The sequence below is a fragment of the Schistocerca americana genome, chromosome 11 (genome assembly GCF_021461395.2).
Source record: "Schistocerca americana isolate TAMUIC-IGC-003095 chromosome 11, iqSchAmer2.1, whole genome shotgun sequence".
NCBI classification, from domain to species: domain Eukaryota; kingdom Metazoa; phylum Arthropoda; class Insecta; order Orthoptera; family Acrididae; genus Schistocerca; species Schistocerca americana.
In genome coordinates this window covers 188,199,847-188,226,521 of record NC_060129.1, presented here as the reverse complement: position 1 = coordinate 188,226,521, position 26,675 = coordinate 188,199,847, and the positions used below count along the sequence as shown (strand labels likewise).

Below are 26,675 nucleotides of genomic sequence, written 5' to 3'. Positions count from 1 at the left end.
ACTGGGTCCCAGACCGAGACTCGAACTCGGGCCCTTTGCCTTTTGCGGGCAAGTGCTGTACCATCTGAGCTACCCGAGCATGGCTCACGCCCTGTCCTCACAGCTTCACTTCTGCCAGTACCTCGTCTCCTACCTTCCAAACTACACAGAAGCTCTCTTGTGAACCTTGCAGAACTAGCACTCCTGGAAGAAAGGATATTGCGGAGACATGGCTTAGCCACAGCCTGGGGGATGTTTCCAGAATGAGATTTTCACTCTGCAGCGGAGTGTGTGCTGATATGAAACTTCCTGGCAGATTAAAACTGTGTGCCTGACCGAGACTCGAACTCGGGACCTTTGCCTTTTGTGGGCAAGTGTTGTACCATCTCAGATACCTGAGCATGACTCACAACCCGTCCTCACAATTTTACTTCCACCAGTACCTCGTCTCCTACCTTTCAGACTTGCCCGCAAAAGGCAAAGGTCCCAAGTTTGAGTCTCAGTCTGGCACACAGATTTAATTTGCAATGTATGAGTTTCTTGGTAAGGCACAAGTGCCTAAGTTACAAAACATTACTTCGCTCTTCCCTGTGCAACTTTGAAAATGAGCCGGCAGGGTGTCAACCGAGGCCAGTATAGCCTCCAGCTGTGTATAGACAGCAGCCAGTTCTCCTCGTGTCCGCTCACAACAAGGACAGTCCCTAGCCATATCGTACTGTGTAAAAAGTTGACATAAGATCCCAAAAAACACAAACAAAGCAGCCAGGACTAACTTAGAAAGTACTGGCAGCCCCACAAAACAGACAGTGTCAGCTGTTCTACGCACTCGACCATCGACTGGTGTCGCGACTCCCGCCTGCCTGAAATGTCGACAGTACCATCTGGTGGCTCACTCTGTTAGCACATCGGCCAGCTTGTCTCTAATGCCTGACTGTGCATAGTAATCAAACTTTCAAAAAATTCACAATTTGCTGGCCAAACTTTTCTACAGCACAGTAGTACCTTCTGTCCTCACAGAACCATCCAGCCCTATCTCATCTCAGTTTTCCTCATTTCGAAGCTAGGCAGCTAAGGCATTATGATCCTGCCATCATCAATACAAACAGTCAAACAGTCTACGCAGTAGTTTCTAAGGACTGACAAACATACATAACACAGACATTGCAGAAGAGGTATTATATCATACGTCCATTACTGTATATTGAGTAAAAGCAACTGTTTTGTACACAGCATGATTTTTGACATTTCTCATATATTAATGTAAAAGTACAAGTGGTGATTTGTTTAAGAATAAAAGTTGGCATTCTAACAATAAGTGAATGTATTGAAAGGAAAATTAAAGTCTGATCAGAAGGTAAAATTTCTGAACCTCTTTAATTGGGAGTGTGACAGGGGAATAGACTCCCCCCATGTACCCTACAACTATGTTTGTAAAAAATCATTAGAAAATGGGAAAATGCATTACAGAGAGCTGGAATAAATGAACAAATAAAACTAGGAATGAAACACAAAGTCGGATCACAATCAAATGCCTGAACTTTGTGGACGAGCTTGGCAGTCTTCGACAAGCAAATAGAATCAGCTATCACCCAAAGTCACACCTCAGAGGGGTTAAAAGAAAGCAGGCCTACAAATCTCAACATCCAAAATAGAGTACGTCACAAATATCATATGTGTTCCTGCTTCATTGAAAACATACCAGGTGTACTGGTATGAAATGAGCTTTAAGATACAAATGTGTCTATAGGGAACATTTGTTGTGAACGAGCCTTAATTTTTTTTAGTTTTGTTGGTATGACATCTATCAAAGATATTTAGTGTACATCAAGTCATGGAACGAACATCATCATATGTTTTCATCGTGTTAACAATGTCGAATTTTGTACCAGAAAGTGATGATTTGTGGAAAGCATTAATTTTTTGTTTTCATTTGAAAAAAAGTGCTGCAGAGTCGCACCGAATGCTTGTCGAGGGATATGGTGATCGTGCTCTATCAGAAGCAACGTGCAAAAGATGGTTTCAATGGTTCGGAAATAATGATTTTGATGTAAGAAGTGAAGAACCTGGAAGATGACCAAAAAAGTTCGAAGACGCCGAATTGCCAGCAATATTGGATGAAGATGATACTTTGAGTCAGAAGCAAATGGCAGCAATGCTAAATGTTGCACAACAAACAATATGTAACTGTTTGAAAGCTATAGCAAAGATCCAAACGTGTGGAAAATGGGTGCCACATGAACTGAATGAAAGACAGATGGAAAACTGAAAAACTATTTGTCAAATTTTGCTTCAAAGACATGAAAGAAAATCAGTTTTGCATCGAATTGTTGCTGGTGATGAAAAATGGATTTATTTTAAGAATCCTAAATGGGGAAAATCATGGGTTAATCCGGGGCAACCATCAACATTGACTGCAAAACCAGATCGATTCGGCAAGAAGACAGTGCTCTGTGTTTGGTGGGATCAGAAAGGTGTGGTGTATTGTGAGCCACTAAAACCCAGGTGAAACTGAGAATACTAATCGCTACAGACAACGAATGATCAATTTGAACTATGCATTGATCGAAAAAAGACCAGAATGGGCCAGAAGACATGGCAGAGTAATTTTTTTACACGACGATGCACCTGCACACAAAGCAAACCTGGTTCAGGATACAATCAAAACACTTGGCTGGGAGCTGCTACCCCACCCGCCGTATTCACCAGACTCAGCCCCTTCCGACTACCATTCGTTTTCATCAATGGGACACGCATTGGCTGAGGAACACTTCGATTCCTACGAAGAAGTCGAAAATTGGGTGTCTGATTGGTTTGCTTCAAAAGATGAACATTTCTATTGGCGTGGTGTCCACAAATTGCCAGAAAGGTGGTCAAAATGTATAGAAAGCAAAAGTCAGTACTTTGAATAAAATGTTTTTACTTTTCAATTCAAAATTAGTGTTTCATTTTCACAAAAATATGCTCATTTCATACTGGTACATCTGGTATTTTGGAAAAATTAAGAAAGCTCCAATATTTAGATACCTGAGAGAAGTCATTCAAATCAATGGACTGAACGAAGGAGCAAACAACTCTCAGAAAATGAGAAGGCATATCAGCTCCCCAAGGAGTCTACCATAAAAAATAAATCTTCATTACAACGAAAATTAGGCACTGTGAAACAGCTGTAAAACCAGCCGAAGCACTGCCACACTTAAACGAAGATATATTGCGAGGGGGGGGGAGATTCTTTGCAGAACTCTGGAACCCAACAGAAATGAAAATGGCAACTACAGAGAATTCTACAAAAAAGGTTCCAAAAGTCTCAGACTCAATCAACAGAAGGTGGGCCAGTTTCTTTGAACATGTGAAAAGAATGGAGCCCAATAGATTAATGAATAGAATCTTCCAATATTTTAATAACAAAAAATCAGTGAAACAGAGATAAAAATACTCAGGAGAGATGAACACAGCTGATGAAGACATTCAAAACAGAGAGAAATTCAGAAACAAAATAAAAAACTTCAACAGTTTTCAAGAAAAAAAGGAACAGAAACAACAGCAGAGTGAGAGAATGAAAAAGTAGTGAGAAGATATAAAGGAGAACCTAATTTTAAAAAATATCTTCTTTATGTGCTCCATTGTTGGCCATATTTGATGCAAGAAGAAGAAGGATAAACTATGTGTATTTTGAGTGACTGTATTATTTTTGAAAGTCTCATTGTTGGTAGACGACACTTCATTTGAGCATTTTGGGTGTGTGTACTTTAGGGCACTCACTGTAAATTTAATGACTGATATACCCTGTATAGCCGATAGTTCAGCATTAAACATTCTCTGACCAATAAACTTAGAAGAAAGAGCTCCTTAGCAAATTTTGAGAAACCACCATAGGGCAGCCCCAAGAAATACCACTCTGTAATACAGTGAGGGTTGTTTGCTAATTGAAATTCTGTTACTCACAATTAGTTGGGAACTGTACCGTGCAATGTTTCTGTTACATTTTGTGTACAACTGGTGGTGGGCCAGCAGGAAAACCATATGAGAATGATAACTGGCAATTACAACTTGCTGAACCCTTAATAAGGACAGAAGGCGTTGTGTTTTGTTCTACGTGGCATGTGAATGTGGCGTATTCCTTTCACAAGGGCAGATGTATGTCTGGTCAGTAGCCATAATAGTGTAATTCATACATTTCCCTAGCTTTAGAAATTTATCTGGGGCTCTCCCCTCCCAAATGGAGATCAAAATATTCAAATATTCTCTACCCAAAATGGAGTTTCATCATAGCAGCATGTTACACTGACAGAGAATAACAGGTACGAATTGTCCAATGTCTTCACCATCTGCCTGTCAGTCGTTCATAATATACTTTCTTTTTGACACGTAAACCACCACTGGGGGAAAAAAATAAGGTTCTTAAATAAAGGGCGTCTTCTGAGGATAACGTATCCGACCTAAAACGTATTTGGAGCATCAAGAAAACAATGGAAATAGTAGTAGTTTTGTGAAGGCAGACCTCCAGTAGCCGTTTTTAATGAGTAGACATTTTCCGTCACAAAAGTACATTTTTCTGACTCTTTTGGATCTGATTATCAGTCCAGATACTAAATGAGAGTGTCTGCAATCAGAATGCAAAAATGATAAGGCTTGGCAGTTCTGGTATTTCACAACCTCAGAGTAAGGCCGTGTCATCACGGCTGACCACCAGCATGCCTTACCGTACAATTGAAATGCCAGCTGTTTTGTATGCATCTGCCAATTTGGCTGCTAAGACTTTATACGTGATGCGACCTGCTGGAGTTTGCCTGCATGGCCCATAAGATTAACATTAACACCTCCTGGCTCTGGCCACAAATCGCTGCAACTTCCCCAGTCTGTCGATCTAACCGCGACTGCTCAAAGTCTAGTGAAGTGCTCTTCGGGACGATTTTTGAAAATCCCATTCCAGTCTTCCCGTAATGTCGAATCCCCCGCTTGGTGCTGCTCCTGACTGCAGTTTTGACCTTTCCTGCTGAGCTAACAAGAGGATAACTGAACCCGACATACACGGAAGAAGCCACCGTATTACAGGTAAGTGTTTTGTGTGCCGTGCTGAAAGGCTACGGGACTCGCATGACCAGTTGCACCCACTGAAATGTGTTAGTCTTGTAACCCCTAGCTTCTGACTGTTAAAACCGTATGCTTTCAAAAGTGTACACAGCACCACAATCTGAGGCAAAAGCAGGTCAAACTGTTCAGTCAAGACACTCATCGATTGGTAAATTTCATTTTAAAACCCAACTATGGGAAATCCAGGATGGAATGTAAGAATACCAGAGAAGGAAAATTGCTACTCACCTTATAGCGGAGATGCTGAGTCATGATAGGCACAATAAAAAGATTCACACAATTAAAGCTTTGTCAGCAGTAGACACACATGTGCACACACACACACACACACACACACACACACACACACACACACTCACACACACACTCACATAAACGCAATTTGCACACACGTCTGCAGTCTCAGAGAGCTGAGACCACACTGCGAACAGCAGCACCAGTGCATGACGGGAGTGGCGACTGGGTGGGAATAAGGAGAAAGCTGGGGTGGGGAGGGGGAGGGATAGTATGGTGGGGGTGGAGGACAGTGAAGTGCTGCAGTTTAGACAGAGGGCAGGACAGAAGGTGTGGAGGGGGGAGTGGTTAAGTAGGGAAAAGAGAGAAATAAAAATAAATAAAATTAAAAGACCGGGTGGGGTGGTGAAATGACAGCTGTGTAGTGCTGGAATGGGAACAAGGAGGTAGCCGGATGGGTGGGGACAGTGACTAACGGAGGTCGAGGCCAGGAGGGTTACGGGAACGTACGATGTATTGCAGGGAAAGTTCCCTCCTGCGCCAGTCAGAAAACCTGGTGTCGGTGGGAAGGATCCGTATGGCACAGGCTGTGAAGCAGTCACTGAGATGAGGGGTATCACGTTCGGCAGCAAGTTCAGCTACAGGGTGGTCCACTCGTTTCTCGGCCACAGTTTGTCGGTGGCCGTTCGTGCGGACAGACAGCTTGTCGGTTGTCGTGCCTACATAGAATGCAGGTTGCAGCTTAGCTTGTAAATCACATGACTGGTTTCACAGCCCTGCCTTTGCTGGGATAGGTGATGTTAGTGACCGGACTGGAGTAGGTGGTGGTGGGAGGATGTATGGGACAGGTCTTGCATCTAGGTCTATTACATGGGTATGAGCCATGAGGTAAGGGATTGGGAGTGGGGGTTGTGTAAGGATGGACGAGTATATTGTGTAGGTTCGGTGGACAGAGGAATACCACGATAGGAGGGGTGGGAAGGATAGTGGGTAGGACATTTCTCATTTCAGGGCACGACGAGAGGTAATCGAAACCCTGGCAGAGAATGTAATTCAGTTGCTGCAGTCCCGGACGGTACTGAGTTACGAGGGAATGCTCCTCTGTGGGCGGACTGTGGGATTTTGGGAGGTGGTGAGAGACTGGAAAGATAAGGCTCGGGAGATTTGTTTGTGTACAAGGATGGGAATCTTTTTATTGTGCCTATCACGCCTCAGCATCTCCCGTATATGGTGAGTAGCAACTTTCCTTCTCTGGTATTGTTTCAATTTTAAACCCGTCACGATTTCCCTAGATTTTGTAGAAAAAGATTACATTGGACATTCTGGTGAAGTATCAGATTATGTGTTTGTTATGTCAGAACCTACTCTGCCCCAATAGGAAGCACTGCGGGTTCAACTATGGCCGAATAGAATCCTCACATGCTATACACAGAAGATCTCCTGTACGGTTCCCGACAATTGGGTGTCTGGCCATTAAGGCTTCCCTAGACACTCCACAAAACTTTTTGATCGGGCACTATAATGAGGCCTCAATTCAGTGCCTCTGTGTTATCAGAACTCCACCTTCTGACAGTGGGAAACCTGGAGAGATCGAGCACAGGAATCCCACCCCGTACATAGAGGATTTGCTGTAGGATTGTCAGCCACCGGGCAGTCCCGTAGTCTTCTCTCGAGCACCGCACACGCTTCTCACCTCGTAAGCTAGTGCTCTGCCACGTGTTTTGCCCACGAGTGTACCCTTGTAGCTGGACGTCAGCCCGACCCTCTACCTGGAGAGCGTGCTCAACCTGACCAAATTCGGCACCAACTACTCCTTCAGCCGGCTGCGGCAGCCCGTCAACAAGACCGAGTGGATCACCCACGGCCGGCCCGCCATTGTCAACGCCTTCTACAGCTCCATCGAGAACTCCATACGTGAGTACTCTGCGCCGCAACTGTCAGCAGAACCCGAGGAACGGTGTCTGCGGCATACGAGTGTTGAGAGATCCGGAGGGTAACTTTTCGTGCGTCAGAGTGTTCACAATTGTGACATTCATTTGCTGTTATTACTGCTGAGGAACTGTTTGGCATTATATCAAAGCTGCTTGTTTTTACATATATTTCATTTTGTACTGAAGTGGTCACCAGGAAGGGGGAGGGGTTGTTTTTTTTCCCAGCCAAATCCCAGCAACCAAGGGGTGTGTGTGTGTGTGTGTGTGTGTGTGTGTGTGTGTGTGTGTGGGAGGGGGGGGGGAAGGGAGGGGGCGTGCGTGTGTGCTTTGCTGCCAGGAGACAAGAGATACCCATAGCTCCTTTAGAGGTGGGTTACATTTAAAAATAATTAAAAACTAAACGTACCACTATAACTCACTTAGTTTTGGGTTGATTTGTGCCAGTCTCAGTGACACTTAACCACTATGAATCAGAGTGTCAGTACGATGGGGGTGACTTGTTAAACACGAATCTGGAATGCCCGGGGTAATTCCATCCAAAATTGGCACACACACGGCTTGTTATCTGAAATGTATAATACTACTGGGATAAGATTATCTAAGCACCTTTGGGTGGTAATGGGAAGGGGTTCTCAAGAAAACCTAATCGAAAATGACTGATGCTCGTATCAAACCTAGCTTGTGGAATTGTTTGAAACATTAGTGACAGTCACAATGACATTTCACCCACGTAACTGTTAGAAGGTACTGTGATTGAAGATCCAGGGAATATAAAAGATCTCTGGAGGGAACATTTTAAGAAACTGTCAAACGCTGAGGAGCAGGTACACGAGGAAACAACAAATAATGGAGAAATTGATAGAAGTTGGGAAGCCGAATTAGGAGAATTTACGCGGGAAGAAATGGAAATAGCTGTGAAGAAGATGAATGGGGGGAAAGCCCCAGGACCTGATGAAGTATCAGTGGGCGTGATAAGAGCAACAGGTCCAATGGGAATGCAGTGGCTGTATGGAGTACTATCAAGACTGTGGAGAAACAGTACAGTACCTGATGATTGGAGAAGAGGAGACATTGTTCCCATCTTCAAAAAAGGCAATAAAAGATTTTGTACAAACTACAGAGAAATAACCCTTATGAGTCATACAGTCAAGATTTTTGAAAGAATTTTAGTGAACTGAATAAGTGAAAAGCTACAGAAGGAGATGAGTGAAGAACAGTATGGGTTTAGGAAAGGAAGAAGCACGATCGACCTGATATTTTTTGTCCGTCAACTGATGGAAAAAAGTTGGGAGTGTAACAAAAGGGTGGTAATGGTTTTTATAGATATAGAAAAGTCATATGACTCAGTTAACAGGGAAAGACTGTGGGAAGAAACGAAGAAGATAGATATAGAAGATGGATACATTAATGTAATAAACAGAATGTACGGAGGACACAATTGTAGAATTAGAACACCATGGGGAGCTCTGAATACTTCAAAATAAGACAAGGGCTTAAACTTTTTAATGTCGTGATGGAGGGAATGAATAGGGCACTTAAAGATATAGTAAAAGAAAAAGACAAAAAGATGATTTTTGCAGATGATATGGTAATATGGGGCGATAAAGAGGTACATGTACAGTTACAGCTTGATGTGTGGAAGGAAATAATGAAAAGGTATGGATTAAAAATAAATAAAGATAAGAGATAAGTAATGGTATTTGGAAGAGACCACTTATTTAGCGAGTGAAATATCTAGTGATGGAAGAATCACAAACAAAATTAATAGGAGGTTACAGAAGGGAGGCAATTTCTACCAAACAGAAAAAGCAAAACTACTTATGTATAAGAGTTATTTCTTCCCTATTGTTACCTATGGAGGGTAAACAAACAAAGACAGAAAGGGACTGGAGAAGACTGCAAGCAGGGGAAATGAAATTTCTCAGAGCAGTTAAGGGGAAACAAGAATGGACAGAGTAAGGAATGTAGATATTAGAAAGGACCTTAAACAAGAAAGTATGAGAGAAGAAATTGAAAAAAAAAGAGATTAAGATGGTGTGTGCGTGTTAAGAGGATGTGTGGGCAGAGACTTCTCAAAATTATGGAAGAACTAAAGATGGATGGAAAAAGACCTAGATGGTGCCCAAGAACACGGTGGAAAACAGGAGTGAGAATATCTGTGGAAAGGAGAGGTGTGACCTGGCAGCAAGTGGAGGAAGGAAAGTGGTGGGAGGACCGAGCCACGTGGAGAGGACTCGTCAGCACCCAGACCCGGCAGTGGCTGCAGCGGGATCCGGGTATAGAATAGACTGTCAGAAGGGGGAAAGGGAGTGAAATGTAAAAATAATCTAAGATAATGAACAATTTTCAGAGTCACTAGATTTTGTTGGAGGGAGATCCAATGACATTTCTTCCTTACAGTCAGACTTAATTCTTCTTTGTTTTTTAAAATAGCACTGGAGTAAGTAGCAATCTTTAAAATTCATCTGCCTTCTTGCTGCCCCAAAGTTGTACATTGACTTCTCTATCTTCTCCTTCAGCTTGTGCACAGCCTCTTGAATCACCCTGGATACAGAACAGTCAGAAACAGTTGGAACAGCTTGTAAGGGTGTTGCGAGGTAGCTTGTGCTCGGAAATAATTGTTAAGAAATAAATTCGATATGTTTAATTGATACTGAAGTTAGCATATCAGGCTGTTGCAGGCACAGTTTCAATTGGCCCACCAGATACAATTCATGTGAGTTGTTCTCCTAGCGTAGATGACAGCACATGAGACTGCTCAGCCTTTGGCTCAGGTTTGGTCTTACTACTGTCCCGTGTCCAGTTTTAGTATCTCTCTCTTCTTCGGTTTTAGGAAACCAAACCAAGAACACGTCTGGTGACCCCGTCTCTGGTGGGTTGCTTGAATTTGCATGTATGACAACCTGATTGACTAACTTCAGTTTTAATTAACTTGGACACGGTGCAATGTATATAGTGTTTATAAATGAATATCGGGGTTTTGAAGCTTTATAAATTTTATTACCTTAAAATTACAGTTGTAAGTGATATGTCAATTGAAAGAACAACTCAAACAGTTTTACCAAGAACCTTATAAATGTTCAATTTGAGCACTGGCGTAGTGAAGTACACGATTGGTTGAACTTCACTGTACATGAGCACTGAATAGGCCACAAGGGGCCCAATGATAGGGCTTGCTTTGCGTGGCCTCCACGTTCACTCGACCTAACGCCATGCGATTTTTTCCTTTGGGGCTTCATCGAGGATCGTGTGTACGTGCCTCCGCTACCGGCAGACCTCCCTGAATTAAGGAACCGGACTGAAGCATCTGTTGCTACTATCACTGAAGACACACTTATCAACATTTGGGGAACTCGACTATAGACTTGATGTGTGCTGTGTTACAAATGGTGCTCACATTGAACATTTATAAGGTTCTTAGTAAAACTGTTTAAGTTGCTCTTTCATTTGACATATCATTTATAACTAAGTTTAATATAATAAATATTATAAAGCATTAAAACCCCGATATTCATTTATAAACAACCTGTATTAAATTTTTTTTTGTAGCAATTATTCCTCAGTACGACCTACTCTATAATAGCCTTACAAGCTTTCCAGACAGTTTCTCACCACCCTCTACAATTCTGTTGACAAGTTGGCAATAAAAAAGGTGACATAATGAAAACGTCTCAGGTTGTCAGAGTGAAGTGCTTTTCTGTCAGTTACGTGTAAATAAATAGACTGACAGTAATAGTTTTAGGTTGTACAAGTGCACGAAGCATAAAGTCTGAACAGAGATGAGCCATTTTAACAGGAACATGCTAAAAACACTCAAAAAGTGCCATGTAAATGTGTATTTGATCATATGCTCAGACTAAGAAAAAACTAAAAGGTTCGCCAAGATTTGAAATGTGAAAATTAACTTTTTAAGTACAATTATACACCAAAATCAAATCACCACCTATACTGTAGCATATAATAATAATAATAATAATAATAATAACAATAACAATCAGAAAGCTTTGCAAAGTTACTTTTTGAATGCATAGACAAACTACTTACTATTGTTAAAAATATACATTCATAAATAGAATACTGATGTCACACAAACTTTGAGAAATAGCCTTCATATAAAGCATGCGGTCAAACCTTCACATACGTAATTCTAGTGTGAACATGAAATTCGATATATATATATATATATATATATATATATATATATATATATATATATATATTGCTTAATGGCATAACTATGTGCAGAAAAATTTCAAATTTTTTATTCTGTTGAGATATTTAGGAGTTTGACAAAGCACTGAAGATCAACCTCTTGGAGGTCTAATACTATTCAATAGAAAAAATCTCTCTCATGTTATTGCTGGCAACTCTGTGTTTACATATAATAATCTGGAAACGTTGAATCTGGTCAAGGTGAAAGAAGCAGCATTTGGTAAACTAAATTTTGAGAACTATTTTCCATGTTTTTATTTTGTTTATTTCCAAAGAGCTTACATTTGTTGACTGCATTATGTTGCTTGCCTGAATTAGTCTATTAGTAGATTTAGATGCATGTATGTTCTGTTTGTTGAGCTTTTCGTAGATGCAGAGTAGTTGCTTTACATTAGAATTGCAAAATGTGATTACTTATTGAAGTATGACTGGGTACAATATTGATTAAGTAATATAATAGGACAGTAACTGAACACGCTTTTGGTTCACAATATAAGTAAATATTTAAAAACATTGTACTTCACATTTAGTTTAATATTTACATCAAAAAACGTAATTTCAGTTTTGTGTTTAATTAACCAGTGACTCTTAAATTTATTCTTTATTATTTCTTATTGATTAATGCTGCAAATGATACGTGACAGAAATGATCAGTTCAACTTTTGAATTTGTTAAATCTGGTAGTATCCATTCATTTACTGCAAAATTTCTCTCAAGATTAGTCTCTAGACTATATGGAACAGTTCAGTTGAGATCTAGTGCAAGAAGCAATATTTTCATCATACAATGTTTTATATGAAACATAAATGAACCATAGAGAAATGACTGCTGAGATTATTGTGAACATTTGCTAAAGTGTACAGTGCAAAAAAATATAACTTCTATTAAGCTAGGAAGTTTGATACTGGGAGAATGGGGAATTTCTATTGATATTTATTTTTTTTGGGAATGCAAGTAATGGGTAGCCTTAGTCAGTAGACAAACAAAAGGGAAAAAATTATGATTTGTGTGTAATAATAATAAGAAGAAGAATAGTAAGAATAAAACAAAATCAGGCAAATATAGCATATCTGGGAATCTTCCCGTATGGAGAATGTCCAGTTACCATAGGTGTGTCCCATAACAGGGACTGGATGTAGCCCGCTGTAATAATTACTGCTCAGCATGAGGATGACATTTTTATGATCAAGAATGCACAACTGAGCTTATGATAGATTGATTCAAGATGAATTAAACAATTTCAGGCATTTAAACATTTTTTAAAATTATTGTACCCATTTACCAGCACTTTTCAGCTCACATTCCAAACTACGACTATTCCTTTATCATAGTCAGCAAGCCACTTGGCATCCATTGCACACTCCAGCAGACTTATCCACACAATCCAGTCTGCAGCTATATGCGTCCCTCCACTCTAGCATGTGTTGTGACATCACATGTCCATCTCCATCTATCATCAGGTCATTCATTTTTCCTGTCTTCCCCCAGCTCTGTGTAGGGAGTCACTCACTCACATGCACGCGCACGCTCTCATGTGCGCATGCGCGCGCACACACACACACACACACACACACACACATTTATTGGTCCAAACTCAAAAATAGATGTAAAAATCAATTATAATAATGTTTAATGAACACATCATTAGAAAGAAAATTATACAAATTAACAACTAAGCCACTGCACAGACACAAAAAATGTCACAACTAATAATTCTGGGAAGCAGAGCAAATGGAGCCAAGATAAACTGTGTGGATTTTGCAGACTATTTTGCAATACTTTCATGAAATGTGACAGATGCAGTTACTCATACCAATTTTCTGGATAAGTAGTGAATACAATTGGTCTCAAAATTTCAATAGAAAGAAACAAAATTCATTAAAAAAATGCAGCAAAATACAAGAAAAACCAACAGCTAAAATATAGAGTATTAGTAAATTTAAATATCTTGGAGAATCTATACAATAGAATGGACACAAAAAAATTGCAGTTACTGTTAGAGCTAGTAAAATGGAAAGAGCATATGGGCAGATGATAGCTACAATAAGAAATTCACATCTAGAAAAGCAAAACTAAAACACTATAGCAGTGGTAAAACTGGATTGTTCATATACATGCAGTGTTCAATCATGAACTATAAGCTGGGCAGGATAGAGGTACTTGAAAGCCGAATTATTAAAAAAAATAATGGGTGCAATACAAACTACAGATGGATGGAAAATGAGAAGTAACCAGGAGATCTATAAAATTATAGAGAAAAATGGCAAAGTGAAGATTAAGCTTCTTTGGACACCTCTATCAAATGTATCAAAACAAGTATTCTTCTATGTCTGGAAAAATAAATCAACAGTGGTGTTCCGAAAGGATAGAGTAAACACATTTTGCGGTAACATGTTTGTTGCTGTTAGAAGCTGTTTATCTTGTCGTGAAATTTAAGTAGATAGTTCCTGTGAGTTAGTATGGGCAGAGGTCACTGTGGGCAACTCGAATAAAATAAGAACTGGATCATTTTACTGAACTCCCAATTCAGATGATACAGTTGCCAAAAGGTTCAAGGAAAACTTGAGTTTGATTTCAAACACGTACCCGACTCATACGATTATATTTGGTGGTAACTTTAATTTACCCTTAATATGTTGGTGAAAATACATGTTTAATTCCAGAAAAATACAAGAGAAGGGAAGTTGCTACTCGCCATGTAGTGGAGATGCTGAGTGGCGATAGGCACAATAAAAAGATTCACACTATCATAGTTTTCAGCCATTAAGGCCTTTGTCAGCAGTAGACACACATACACACATGCACACACACACACACACACACACACAGACACTCACGCAAGCGCAACTTGCACACATGTCTGCAGTCTCAGACAGGTGTGCAAATTGTGCTTGTGCAACTTGCAAAGTGGATGCATATAGCTGGAGACTGGAACCTGGGGAAGAAGACTTTTTCTCAATGTAGACAAGTGTAATGTGCTGCAAATACATAGAAAGAAAGATACCTTATCATTTAGTTACAATATAGCAGGTCAGCAACTGGAAGCAGTTAATTCCATAAATTATCTGGGAGTACGCATTAGGAGTAATTTAAAATGGAATGATCATATAAAGTTGATCGTGGGTAAAGCAGATGCCAGACTGAGATTCATTGGAAAAATCCTACAGAAATGCCACCCGAAAACAAAGGAAGTAGGTTACAGTACGCTTGTTCACCCACTGCTCGAATACTGCTCAGCAGTGGGGGATCCGTACCAGATGGGGTCGATAGAAGAGGTAGAGAAGATCCAACAGAGAGCAGCACGCTTCATTACAGGAACATTTAGTAATCGCGAAAGCGTTACGGAGATGATAGATAAACTCCAGTGGATGACTCTGCAGGAGAGACGCTCAGTAGCTCGGTACGGGCTTTTGTTGAAGTTTCAAGAAAATACCTTCACTGAAGAGTCAAGCAGTATATTGCTCCCTGCTACGTATATTTTGCGAAGAGACCATGAGGATAAAATCAGAGAGATTGGAGCCCACACAGAGGCATACCGACAATCTTTCTTTCCACGAACAATACGAGACTGGAATAGAAGGGAGAACCAATAGAGGTACTCAAGGTACCCTCTGCCACACACCGTCAGGTGGCTTGTGGAATATCGATGTAGATGTAGATATCCACTACAGATGTCAAATGATGATGATTACGATAATGACAAATCTGTCCATCATTGTGGTATCTGGAAAGTTCAGTGTCTTTCGATTAACCTCCCTTTAGTTCCAGTAATGCACTCGTCTGCTGGCTCAAAGTGTCTGTGATGCCTGATTCACTGGTTTGGGTGTCTTTATCTGAACTTTATTTACTAAGAATATCCCATTGTGTCTCCTCATTGAATGTCGATCATTATTCTTCTACCTACTACTTTGGTTATTTTAATAAGAGACTTGGTCTCAGTAGTTACATCTCAGTGAATAGCTACCAGTTACTGGCAGAGGGGGCTCGGCCCAGAACAGCGGTACATGTAGTGACGGAAGTGTGTACAAATTCCACAGAGTTCCCAGCGGGCATCCTCCAAGGCGCTTTCTTCAGCGCCGAGCGTCCCAAGTACATGAACTACGGCGCCATCGGCTTCGTCATCGGACACGAGATCACGCACGGCTTCGACGACCAGGTACGTATTTCTTACCTTACAAAAAAACATTGACGAAACCGAACCTACATTTAGATCATTTACAGATTTAGACAAAGCTTTTGACAATGTTGGATTGGAACACACTGTTTGAAATTCTGAGGGAAGCAGGGGTAAAATCCAAGGAGCAAGAGGGTATCTACAAATTGCACAGGGAGCTGATTGCAATTATTCATATCTAAGGACATGATAGGAAAGCAGTGGCAGAGATGGGAGTGAGACAGCCAAAGAGAAATTTGGAAAGGGAAATAAAGTTCGGGGGGGAATGAAAATTATAAAATTTGCTTATGACATTGTAATTCTATCAGAGATGTCAAACTACTTGGAAGAGTAGTTGAATGGAATATAAAGTATTTTGAAAAGAGATTAACATTAAAAATAACACAAGGATAATGGAATCTAGTTAAGATCCTTAGACGCCAGAAACGCATCTGGCCCAGACGGTATCCCCATAAGATTTTGTGTTGACTATGCTACAAATATACCTCGATTCTTACCGTCATCTATCAGAGATCGTTGGAACAGCGGAAAGTTCCACGGGACTGGAAGAAGGCCCAGGTCACAGCAATCTATAAAATGGGTAGAAAATCAGATGCACGTAATTACCGGCCAATTTCACTGACATCGATTTGTTATAGAATCGTGGAACATATTTTGTGTTCAGACATAATGACCTTTCTAGACTCTGAGTAACTCATCTGCAGAAACCAGCACGATTTTGGGAAACAGCGGTCATGCGAGACACAGCTGGTCCTCTTTGTGCGTGATATACAACAGGCTCTAGGTACCGTCTCCCAGGTTGATGCCATATTTCTCGACTTTCGAAAGGCGTTCGACTCAGTTCCGCACCGTCGCTTGCTACAAAAAGTGTGCGCTTACGGTCTATCTGATGACATAAGCGGTTGGATGGAAAGTTTTCTAACAGACAGGGAGTAGTATGTCGTCCTGAATGGGAGAACTTCAACAGAAACAAGAGTAACTTCAGGTGTGCCCCAGGGCAGCGTAATAAGTCCTCTGCTTTTTACGATTTACATGAATGATCTGGTTGATGGTATTGACAGTGGCCTTAGACTGTTTGCTGATGATGCTGTAGTCTATAGGAAAGTAGTATCACACGAAAGTTGTGAACAAGTCAATGAGGATTTGCAGAAAATAAATGTGTTGTGTAATGACTGGCAGTTATATCTCAGGAACTGTAACCTACTGCGTATAACAAGGCAAAAATCCCCATTAATGTACGAGTACAAAATAAATTATCAGTCAAGTATCTGGGTGTGACTATTTGAAATGATCTCAAATGGAATGATGAGATTACACAAGTAACGGGCAAGGCGAACTCCAGATTGCGGTCTATTGGTAGAATCCTGAAGCGATGCAGTCCTTCAACAAAGGAAATAGCTTACAGAATGTTAGTTCATCCAGTCTTAGAGTACTGTTTGTCTATATGGGACCCTTACCAGTTGGGTCTGATTCAAGAGATTGAGAAGGTCCAAAGAAGAGCAACAAGATTCGTGACAGGTACATTTAGCCATTGAGAGGGTGTTACAAATCTCATAGAAAGTTTGAAGTGGGACACACTTGCAGATAGATGACATGCTATACGGAAGGGGCTGCTCACTAAATTCCAAAATCCAATCTTCACTGAGGATGTAGAGCATATATTATTATCACCAACTTTCAAATCATGCAATGATCATCATTCCAAGATAAGGGAAATAAGAGCTCATACTGAGGTGTTCAGACAGTCATTTTTCCCTTGCGCGATCCGCAAGTGGAACGGGGGGGGGGGGGGGGGCAATATGACTTAGGCGCGAATTGTGCCCTCGGCCACACACCGCCTGGTGGCTAGTGGAGTATATATGTAGATGTAGATGTAGGTTACATTAGGTGGTGATCATAGAATTAGATTAAAATGAGACATCAAAAGGAGCCAAATTATGTTGTTTGGGCAGCAACAAAAATGATTATGGCTGAAGTAGAGAGAAAATGAACTGTTGACTGGTAATAGGAAGAAAAGCATTGTTGGAAAAGAGATATTTGTTAAAGTCAAATACAAACGGAAGTGCTGGGAAAGATTTTTCTGAAGGGATTTGTTAGAAGTGTAGTCTTATGGAAGTGAAATGTCAATGTCATATGCTGTTCAGTTAGTTAGTTACGTGTTCCAATTCTTTTCTTGGACTGATGTGAAACTAATCACACTTTACGTGATATGTGTATATGATTAGTGTTAACATTAATGAATACATTATAATTTTAGTCCAACTCATGCAACTACACTTTTTTTAAAAGTTTCTTTTGTCCCCTATCAGTTTACTTGAAATTCATTGTGGGACTAGCAGCTGTCCAGGAGAAATGATTATAAGTTAGATTTAAAACATGTGTTGCTACCTGTCAGATATTTTATTTTGTTGGGCAAATGATCAAAACTGTTTGCTTCTGTATACTGAACTTGTTTGAGCTACTGGGAGCTCGAATAATGGATTTAATAAAGGTCATGTTTCTCTCTAGTGTTGGAGGTATGGACATCACTGTTCTGAAACTGTGATGGGGGAATATAAGCATTGTGACGGGGCAGTGAAAACGCCTAGCTCCTCAAAGAGGTATCTATATGATTTCTGTGATTCTGTGCAGTCACTGTTTGCTTTCTAAGTGATGAGTTACCGCAGGAAATTATTCCATGAGACATTATTGAGTGGAAACACACATATTCAGACAAGAAGAGAATGTGATCTTTGGAAATGAGGTGCTCTAGAAGAATGCTGAAGATTGAATGGGTAGATTGAGAAAGTACCTAATGAGAAAATGCTGAACTGAGTTGGCAGAAAAAGAAATTTTGACTAAAAGGAAGGTCGGGTTGTTTTGGGGGAAGAGACCAAACAGCGAGGTCATCGGTCTCATCAGATTAGGGAAGGATGGGGAAGGAAGTCGGCCGTGCCCTTTCAAAGGAACCATCCCAGCATTTGTCTGGAGCAATTTAGGGAAATCACGGAAAACCTAAATCAGGTTGGCCGGACGGACTAAAAGGAAGGATTGTTTGATAGGACACATCCTGAGGCATCAAGAAATCATCAGTTTTGTTTTGGGGTAAGTATTGTGGAGGGAGACCAAGAGATGAATACAGTAAGCAGGTTCAGAAGGAGGCTGCACTAGCTATGTGAAGATGATGAAGCTTGAAGCTTGCACAGGATAGAGTAGCATGGATATTTGTGTCAAACCAGTCTTCAGCCTGAATACAACAATATCAGTCATATACCGGTATACTTGTGAGTATTGCACTGGAAGTCATGATCAAAGCTTCGCTACAACTGAAATTCTAACAATGCAATAAAAATGAATGCATTTCCGTAATTGACAGGCTTTCACCGAGTATTGGCACACTGTCGTCACTAACTTATGTCACATGACCGCAGGCTTTATTTACAAAATGGCTGTCATCAGCTATTCATTTCGGCAACATACTGTTATTGAATCCTTAGTGAAACAAGAAAAACCTTTCCTGAAATTAATCTCAGACTGCAGTGTGCATATAGAGGTCTGTGCCGCGACTGCTACAACATCAATGGATCACTTCAAATGTGAGAATACAAGCAGCTGAGGTGAGCTTTGTACCGGTACTCTTAACTGCATCCCCAGTATAGAGTAATGAAAGATCGCACGAGTTCGTTACTCTCACTATAAATGAATCCCAACAAAACTTGTAATACGATAAACTGCAGTGAAGGAAATAATTCAAAGCTTGGGTTATCGAATAGTTTTCCCCACTGAATCGAGTTCCAGTTCGAAAATATTTTTCTGCACAGGCAACATACCATTTGGCGCCGCTCCCCCGAGCCTCTCACATAATCTTTCCTTTTCGTGGGCTCTTGGTAAGACCTATAAAGAAATCTGAATCTAGTGATAATGAAGATGAGTTATTATTTCTTTTCAAATAAGTACTGCATAAACATACCTTCATCAAAAAAAATTAATTCTAGTGCTAAATATTAAAAGAAGAAACAATTTATTTTTATTTAACACAGTTTCTGACACTGACAAAGCTTTTAGTGAAATCAGGAAGAACTAGATTTATTATACTACTTTGATATCAATAAAAATGTGCTGTCTATAAAACTAAGAGTCAAGAATGAAAATATAAAATTTCTGCATTTTGTATTATTATTTTATTTTTCTGTTAAATACTGAAACTTTTTAATTCTATAACTTACAAATTATTTCACTTTCCATGGGAATAATTTCAACAGAAATACAATAAATGCATTACACCTTCTAATTTTGCATTGAAGTGTTAAACCAAATCACTGTTGAATCCCCTAAATTGTGTGTTACTTGTGAATAAAACTGAGCAGTAAATACTTCAATTTTAGAAAATTTTCCATGAAAGTAGTTGAAAATTGACATCGTCGAATATGCTCAAAATTTTTATACAGGGTAGGTGAGAATTAAAACCCCATTAAAAGTTGTTTATAATTTTTTAATATTTAACCAGTTTACATGAAACAAAACACATTGTGTTCCATACAGTGGTAGAATTGTTATGCACAGCTAAAATTCAGCATAAGCAGCACAATTATCTACCAGTTTCTGTAAACGGACACGGATATTTGTGACAGATGTCCGTGGATGAAAATTCAACTCTTTCTTCAAAAATATTCAGATTGTGTGTCGGTTTGCGAGATGCCTGATGACTTTGAGTGAACATTTTCTGAACCCCTTACACATTTTCCTCTGTCCCAGATGTTAAGGGTCGACCATGTCTGCTAATCTGTGATGCAGAACCTGTGTTCGTTAGCTTCAAATGGCAGGTCCATACAGCCTCTGCATCTACCGAGGCATGAGCTCCTTTCACACTATGCCACCATCTGTGCAGTTGTACCACAGATTCCCATATTTCGTACCAAGTGACAGCTGAGCTGACTCACGAAGAGTTAGACGGTGCACCGTGGTCTGCCATTGGTACCTGCAATGACATAAGTGCGATATAGTGTAATAAATTCTACCATTGTGGGCAAACAAATTATTTGTTTCATGAAATCAGTTATGTATTAAAATGTTATAAACAATTTCCAGTGGGGAGGTAATTTTCACCCACCCTGCATATGCAACCGAAAATGATAACACAATTTGTGTGTGAAGCAAAATAGAAACATTCTGTTGATAACATTATACATAACTGCAACAGTTGTTCAGTTATATGTGCTGACAATGTATCCCTTGGACCCACTTATACTAGAACTTTTTTTTGCTTTTATTATTGCAAACTTAGATCAATATAAGGTTTTGCTGCTAATCATGATACATCTGTATACTTAAACCACTTGTGATTACCTGCCATGTATGTTGCTCTAAAACCACAAATATCAGAGAGGAAACACCCACCCCAAGAATTTTTCAAAAAATTTTTGTAGTGAAACAGATAATCTTTTGATCAGTATTTTGACAGGTGACGATAGTCAGAAGCCTCTGTACTTCCGCCTCGACTGACATCTCTGCCCAAACTCTTTGCCTTTAGATATGTCTGCTTGTGTCTGTATATGTGCGGATGGATATGTGTGTGTGTGCGAGTGTATACCTGTCCTTTTTTCCGCCTACGGTAAGTCTTTCCGCTCCTGGGATTGGAATGACTCCTTCCCCTCTCCCTTAAAACCCACATCGTTTCGTCTTTCCCTCTCCTTCCCTCTTTCGTGATGAAGAAACCGTGGGTTGCGAAAGCTTGAAATTTGTGTGTGTGTTTGTGTGTGTCAGATGCATCATTCTGCTGCCAGTTGCAACAGTTTTCGACGGAACTGAACAAAGAGCAGGGAGAATGGCTACTCAAAAAGAAGGAACGTATTTCAAACTACAAAAGATCGAAATTTTTGTGTGTTCAGTGTGAGCACCACAAATATCAAAATGGTGGCTCATTTCTTACACACATGAAGCAGCTGGTCGCTCTTCATTGTATTTACAGCCTCAACAGTGGGATGTGACAGACTTTCAAGAGTGTCAGGTATACAGGGGATAGAAACGCGATCTTTTACGTAACTGCACAGATAAAAGCCACAAGATGTGATGTCTGGGACATCAGATTGGAAGAGGAGGAGCAGAAGATGAACTTCATCGTCAGCGGCCCCCAAAGTCTCCAGACCTAGCACCCTTTGAGTTTTATCTGTGGGCTTACGTAAAAGACCACATTTTTATCCCCCTTGTGCCGGATGCTCTCAAAAGTCTGCAACATCGCATTGTCGAAGCTGTGAATTCGATAACGAGAGACCAGATGCTTTGTATATGTCAGGAAATGAACAACTGTTTTCATATTTGTGGTGTAACATGTGGTGCTCACATTGAACACACAAAAGTTTGAACTTTACCTTTTCAGGAAAGTTGGAATTGTGTTTTTATCTTTTGTAGTTTGAAATGTGTAGCTTCTTTTTTAATAGCCCTGTATTATTGCAAAGTACATTGGTTAAGTCACATGGCATGCCTGGAATGATTTTTTGGTTTAACTCTCTATTGCTGGATTTATGAAAGAAAAAAAGAGTACCGGAACAAAACCTGGAAAATCCAAATTGTTTCCTACAATAAGACATTGCAAGAAGAGAAATTACTTATTTATGATTTGATGGAGATACAGTTTAACAGAACATTGTGTCGTAGAAGGGGCGCATTATGACAAACAGTCCAGTTCCTTAAGCTGACTGGCATTAAAGGAACAGCAAGGTTTGGAGAATTCATTGTGGCTTCAAAATAATTTCAGGGATAATTTCCTAAACATTTTGAGCAGACTGACAATCTTTCGTCTGTTTTTGAGAGCTTTGCCATTTCAGTTGAAAGTGCCCCTGTGTACGTGCAGATGTAGATGATTGATCTCCAGTGTAATTCCCGTTTTAAAGACAAATGCTTTTACGGTACAACTGTGTAGGACATCTAGATTGTTCCTCTCAGGTAGACTTTCCACATCTCCATAACGAGGTTGTAAAAGTGCTTCAACATTTCGATCAACGTAGGTGTGGGAAAGACCTTTCTCAACCACGAAACTAAAGAAGTCACTATTTAGTGGCAACTCGAGTGGGAAAATCTGTGAAATTACCTGCATCTCTCTATACGTTGACAGATTGTTGCGGATAAAAATTATGTCTCCAGTGTGCCAGAAGTATGAGGGTCACTCCAAAAGAAATGCACACTATTTTTGTAAAAATACAGTTTTCATTCTGCATGTGTGAAAGTTTTACAGTGTATAGATACATCTTTACCGCTTGTTTTCAAACTTAGTTCGACCTGTTCCTGTGAGTGGCACCATCACAGCATGTCTTCGAGATGGCTGCTACACTTGACGTTTGTCAGAAGCAACGTGCTGCCACATAATTTCTGTGCTGTGAAAACGAAACAGTGGGAAACATCCACAAGAGGTTGAAAAAGGTGTACGGAGATGCTGCTGTCGATCGCAGTACAGTTAGTCGGTGGGCAAGCAGGTTATGTGGCGAAAGCGGGCACGGCAATATTGAGGATTGTCCTCGCAGCGGCAGGTCTCGTACTGCACACACTCCAGACAGTGTGCAGAGAGTTAACGAATTGGTGACTGCTGACAGACACATCACAGTGAACAAATTGTCACGCTACGTTGGGATAGGGGAAGGAAGTGTTTGCAGAATACTGAAAGTGTTTGTTAAAAAATGTTTGTGCCAGGTGGATTCCCAGGACGTTGACAGTGTCTCACAAAGAAACAAGACAAATGGTATGCAGCAAACTTTTGGAACAGTACGAGAATGGTGAAGATGAATTTCTTGGAAGAATTGTGACAGGTGATGAAACATGGCTCCATCATTTTTCACCAGAGACGAAGAGGGAATCAGTGGAGTGGCATCATGCAAATTCACCCAAGAAAAAAAAAATTCCAAACCACACCTTCTGCTGGAAAAGTTATGGCTACGGTGTTTTTCAATTCCGAAGGACTCTTGCTTCTGGACATCGTGCCAAGTGGAACCACCATAAATTCCGATGCATATGTGACGACACTGAAGAAACTTCGAGCTCGACTGAGTCGTGTTCGACCACGTCGGCAAAAGCAGGATGTTTTGCTGTTGCACGACAAAGCACGGCCACATTTCAGTCAAAAAACCGTGGAAGTGATCACAAAACTTGGATGAACAACACTGAATCACCCGCCTTACAGTCCTGACCTGGCTTCGTGTGATTATTGTCTCTTTGGGAAACTGAAAGACTCTCTTCGTGGAACAAGGTTTGAAATTGATGACTCCCTTGTGCATGCTCCCAAACAGTGGCTCCAACAGGTTGGTCCAGAATTTTACCGTGTTAGTATAGGGGTGCTGGTTCCAAGATGGCGTAAGGCAGTTGAGAGGGATGGAAATTATGTGGAGAAATGAAAATATTGTTCCTACAGGATGTATCTGCACACTGTAAAACTTTCAAACATGTAGAATAAAAGATGGATTAAAAAAAAAATAGTGTGCACTTCTTTTGGGGTGACCCCCGTATTAAATAATAATGAAACGTTCCCCTCCTTGTGCTCAGACAGCCAGCAGTGGCAGTGGGGGAAATTCACCGGCTGGGCTGAGTGCGGTGGCACCTCGGTCTGGGCACAGCCTGACAGCCGAATTCTTGGTCAGCCAGGTATAGTGTAGTGTGCAGTTTGCTAGCATGCAGAATGGGGGCAGCAGAATAACGACTCTCGCTCTGGTACACTGCCCAGATAGATTGATGGTTTCAGGTGTTTACCCATGCTCAGGTAGCCAATTGCTGGGCTGGACCACACTTTCTGCCTCAGAAAATACGCTACTGGCCATTAAAATTGCTACACCAAGAAGAAATGCAGATGATAAACGGGTATTCATTGAACATATATATTATACTAGAACTGACATGTGATTACATTTTCATGCAATTTGGCTGCATAGATCCTGAGAAATCAGTACCCAGAACAACCACCTTTGGCCGTAATAACGGCCTCGATACGCCTGGGCAATGAGTCAAATAGAGCTCGGATGGCGTGTACAGGTACAGATGCCTGTGCAGCTTCAACATTATACCACAGTTCATCAAGAGTACTGACTGGCGTATTGTGACGAGCCAGTTGCTCGGCCACCATTGACCAGACATTTCCGATTGGTGACCGATCTGGAGAATGTGCTGGCAGGGCAGCAGTCGAACATTTTCTGTATCCAGAAAGGCCCGTACAGGACCTGCAACATGGAGTCGTGCATAATCCTGCTGAAATGTAGGGTTTCACAGGGATCGAATGGAGCATAGAGCCACGGGTCGCAACACATCTGAAATGTAACGTCCACTGTTCAAAGTGCCATCAATGCGAACAAGACGTGACCGAGACAGGTAACCAATGGCATCCCATACCATCGCAACGGGTGATACGCCGGTACGGCGATGACGAATACATTCTTCCAATGTGCGTTCACCGCGATGTCACCAAACATGGATGCAACCATCGTGATGCTGTGAACAGAACCTGGATTCATCCGGAAAAATGACGTTTTGCCATTCGTGCACCCAGGTTCGTCGTCGAATACACCATCACAGGCGCTCCTGTCTGTGATGGAGTGTCAAGGGTAACCGCAGCCACGGTCTCTGAGATGACAGTCCGTGCTGCTGCAAACGTCGTCGAACTGTTCGTGCAGATGGTTGTCGTCTTGCAAACGTCCCCATCTGTCGACTCAGGGATCGAGATGTGGCTGCACGATACATTACAGCCGTGCAGATAAGATGCCTGTCTTCTTGACTGCTTGTGATACGAGGCCGTTGGGATCCAGCACGGCGTTCTGTATTACCCTCCTGAACGTACCAATTCCATAGTCTGCTAACAGTCATTGGATCTCGACCAACGCAAGCAGCAATGTTGCGATACGATAAACCGCATTCGCGATAGGCTACAATCCGACCTTTATCAAAGTGGGAAACATGATGGTACGCATTTCTCCTCCTTACACGAGGCATCACAACAACGTTTCACCAGGTAATGCCGGTCAACTGCTGTTTGTGTACGAGAAATCGATTGGAAATTGTCCTCACGTCAGCATGTTGTAGGTGCCACCACCGACGCCAACCTTGTGTGAATGCTCTGAAAAGCTAATCATTTGCATATCACAGCATCTTCTTCCTGTTGGTTACATTTCGCATCTGTAGCGCGCCATCTTTGTGGTGTAGCAATTTTAATGGCCAGTAGTGTATCATAAGGGAACTGTGTGATAATGTGCAGAGCAAAGTTCACACAGCGCACACACAGATGGTGTACTTGTGTCACCTCCCTGAGAGAGTGAGAGGGGGGGGGGGAGGGGGGCAGTGTAAATATGGATGCTAATTGGCCGCCACATTTTTACCTGTTTTGTATTTACTATTGTAGGAGTAGTGAGCGAGGTGCTGGTGTTGTCCTAGTTTATTTAGTAGCATAATTATTTGCTGGCAGAAATACAGTAGGTTTTGGTGCGTTTTGCACGTCCCTTGTCAGTTAATTTCACATATTTTACTGTCAAGTAAAGTATTGTGTTGCAAGTTGTATCTGCAGAGACTGACTAATTTTTGATAGTTGAGTGACTTAATGAATGTAAATAATGAAGCTTAATTTTCAAGGATAGTAAAGGTGAAATTCTGGGTGTCCCACAATTCACTCCACACACCTGTGTTTAATGTGTAGCTGCCATAAGTTTCATTGGTGTATGTTTATTTGTTGTTGTTCAGTGCTGTATTGAGTAGAACACTGTGTTGTATTGCACAGTTTGCGAATTTCAAGATGGCTGAGTTAGAGGAGCAATGTGTTTGCAGTAAATTTTGTGTGAAACTCAAGAAAACCAAATGATGCAAGAAGCGTACAGTGATGAGTACTTTAGCCATTCTCAGCATTACAAATGGTTCACACGGTTTGAAAATGGCCAGACGGAAGTTAAAGACAACCATCGTTCATGACACCCTTCGATGTCTGCCAATAACTTCGGGTCAGGAACATCAGTAAAATTGTGCATCGCAATTGAAGACAGACCGTCAGAGAGGTTGCAGAAGAATGTAACATTTCAGTTGGATCATGTCATGAAATCCTACAATAGCATCTTGGA

General features: G+C 40.9%; 1 protein-coding gene across 3 annotated transcripts in view; it reads left to right on the top strand.

Annotated features, from left to right (window-relative positions):
- LOC124553575 (neprilysin-2-like) overlaps positions 1 to 26,675 on the top strand; it is a 479,037-nt gene that overhangs the window by 439,584 nt on the left and 12,778 nt on the right. For 2 of the 3 annotated variants that reach the window (XM_047127419.1, XM_047127421.1), the window contains exon 12: positions 15,485 to 15,603. In XM_047127419.1, coding sequence (XP_046983375.1) covers positions 15,485 to 15,603 — 119 coding nt within the window. Of the gene's footprint in view, positions 1 to 7,049; positions 7,219 to 15,484; positions 15,604 to 26,675 lie in introns of all 3 variants that reach the window. The other variant, XM_047127420.1, reaches the window with a different exon arrangement.